A 1,572-nucleotide genomic window follows, 5' to 3' on the forward strand; every position below is an offset into this window, starting at 1 on the left:
TCAGAAATTATAAAGAATACTTCTTTTATAAGTCTCAGAAACTTCTGCTCCATAAGCCTCGTTCTTGTTCTGTGATTCCCTCTTATCTTTACTTATGCTGTAATTTGTTCCCATCATTCCCTCAGTCGTCTAGATTACTTGCCCAGGTTAAAAACACTTGACCTCGGCACCTTATGGGGATTAAGTTCGGATTTTTCTTTCTGGTCCACTGGGGACAAGAGGCAGTCTCTAAGCCTGGTTTTAGTCCTCTGGATGTATTCTGGCTCAGCCTACTCTTTATCATCTGTCTTCTGGCAGTTAAAACACCACTGTCCAATCTCAGAGTCATCAAGCAGGTGAGGAGATGGAGTCATTCCTCCCACCACTCATTCTATCTCTGTCCCACCAACTTTTATATTGGGCTTTATAACTCTGAATATGGATATTGGATTATTTTCAATCATATCGATTCTGTGAAATAAGTGGGATTTATAGTGTCATCATGCTCCCCGGATGCCTGGGACATTTGGTCCAACTCCACTATCAGGGGAAAAAATAGCCTCGTTATAGAATGAAATGGAGCTGGAATGAATGAAGGTGGACTTGCTCATTCCCACATTCCCTCGGTGTGCTAAAATTCTATGCTTTGTCATTCTAAGCACAGAAGTGAAAAGAGGTTGTTTTAAAAATTTTACCTAAAGAAGCTTTGACCTCCTTGTTTCTCAGACTATAGATGAGAGGATTTAACATGGGGATGACCACTGTATAAAACACAGACACCACTTTGTCCTGGTCCATTGAGTAGCTGGAGCTGGGGCGCAGATACATGAACAGGATTGTGCCAAAGAAGATGGTAACCACCATCAAGTGGGACGCACAGGTGGAGAAGGCTTTGTGCCTCCCCTTGGCAGAACTGATCCTCAAGATGGCAACAAGGATGTAGAGATAAGAAATGAGAATAGTTAGAAGGCAGCTCAGTTCATTAAAACTGGCAAAAGCAAAAATGACGATCTCGTTGACACGTGTATCAGAACAAGAGAGCTTCAGGAGGGGTGGAGTGTCACAGAAAAAGTGGTTGATGACATTGGAGTGGCAGAAAGACAGCTGGAAGGTGAAGCCAGTGTGAATGGAAGCATTCAGAAAGCCTGCAAGATAAGTGGCCGACACCAGCATGATATTAAGATGAGGGGACATAGTGACTGTGTAAAGAAGAGGCTTGCAGATGGCCACATACCGGTCATAAGCCATCACAGCCAACAGGAAGCCTTCAATACCAGCAAAAGAACCAAAAAAGAAGAATTGTGTGGCACATTCACTAAATGAAATGACTGGGTTCTCCACCCAGAAATTCACTAGCATATTAGGGGCAACGACTGAAGAATAACAGACATCAACAAGGGACAAGTTACTGAGAAAAAAGTACATGGGAGTGTGGAGACGTGAGTCAATATTGATTAATAGGATCATGCCAAGATTTCCAAACACAGTGATGATATAGATGACTAGAAACACCATAAAAAGAAGACACCGTAGTTCTGGATGATTGCTGAATCCCAGGAGAATAAATTCAGTCACTGTTGAATGGTTGCTCAT

The 1,572-nt window shown here is 42.5% G+C and overlaps 1 protein-coding gene across 1 annotated transcript; it reads right to left on the reverse strand.

The window, feature by feature from the left end:
- Positions 1 to 633: 633 nt before the first annotated feature.
- LOC102245212 (olfactory receptor 1020-like) lies at positions 634 to 1,572 on the reverse strand. The gene has a single exon (XM_005885135.1). It carries the CDS (start codon positions 1,570 to 1,572, stop codon positions 634 to 636), a length of 939 nt encoding a protein of 312 aa, XP_005885197.1.

This window comes from Myotis brandtii, unplaced genomic scaffold (genome assembly GCF_000412655.1).
Source record: "Myotis brandtii unplaced genomic scaffold, ASM41265v1 scaffold892, whole genome shotgun sequence".
In the NCBI taxonomy this organism is placed as follows: Eukaryota; Metazoa; Chordata; class Mammalia; order Chiroptera; family Vespertilionidae; genus Myotis; species Myotis brandtii.

Coding starts and splice junctions, on each gene's coding strand:
- LOC102245212 (XM_005885135.1), bottom strand. CDS start 1,572: ATGAGCAACCATTCAACAGTGACTGAATTTATTCTCCTGGGATTCAGC.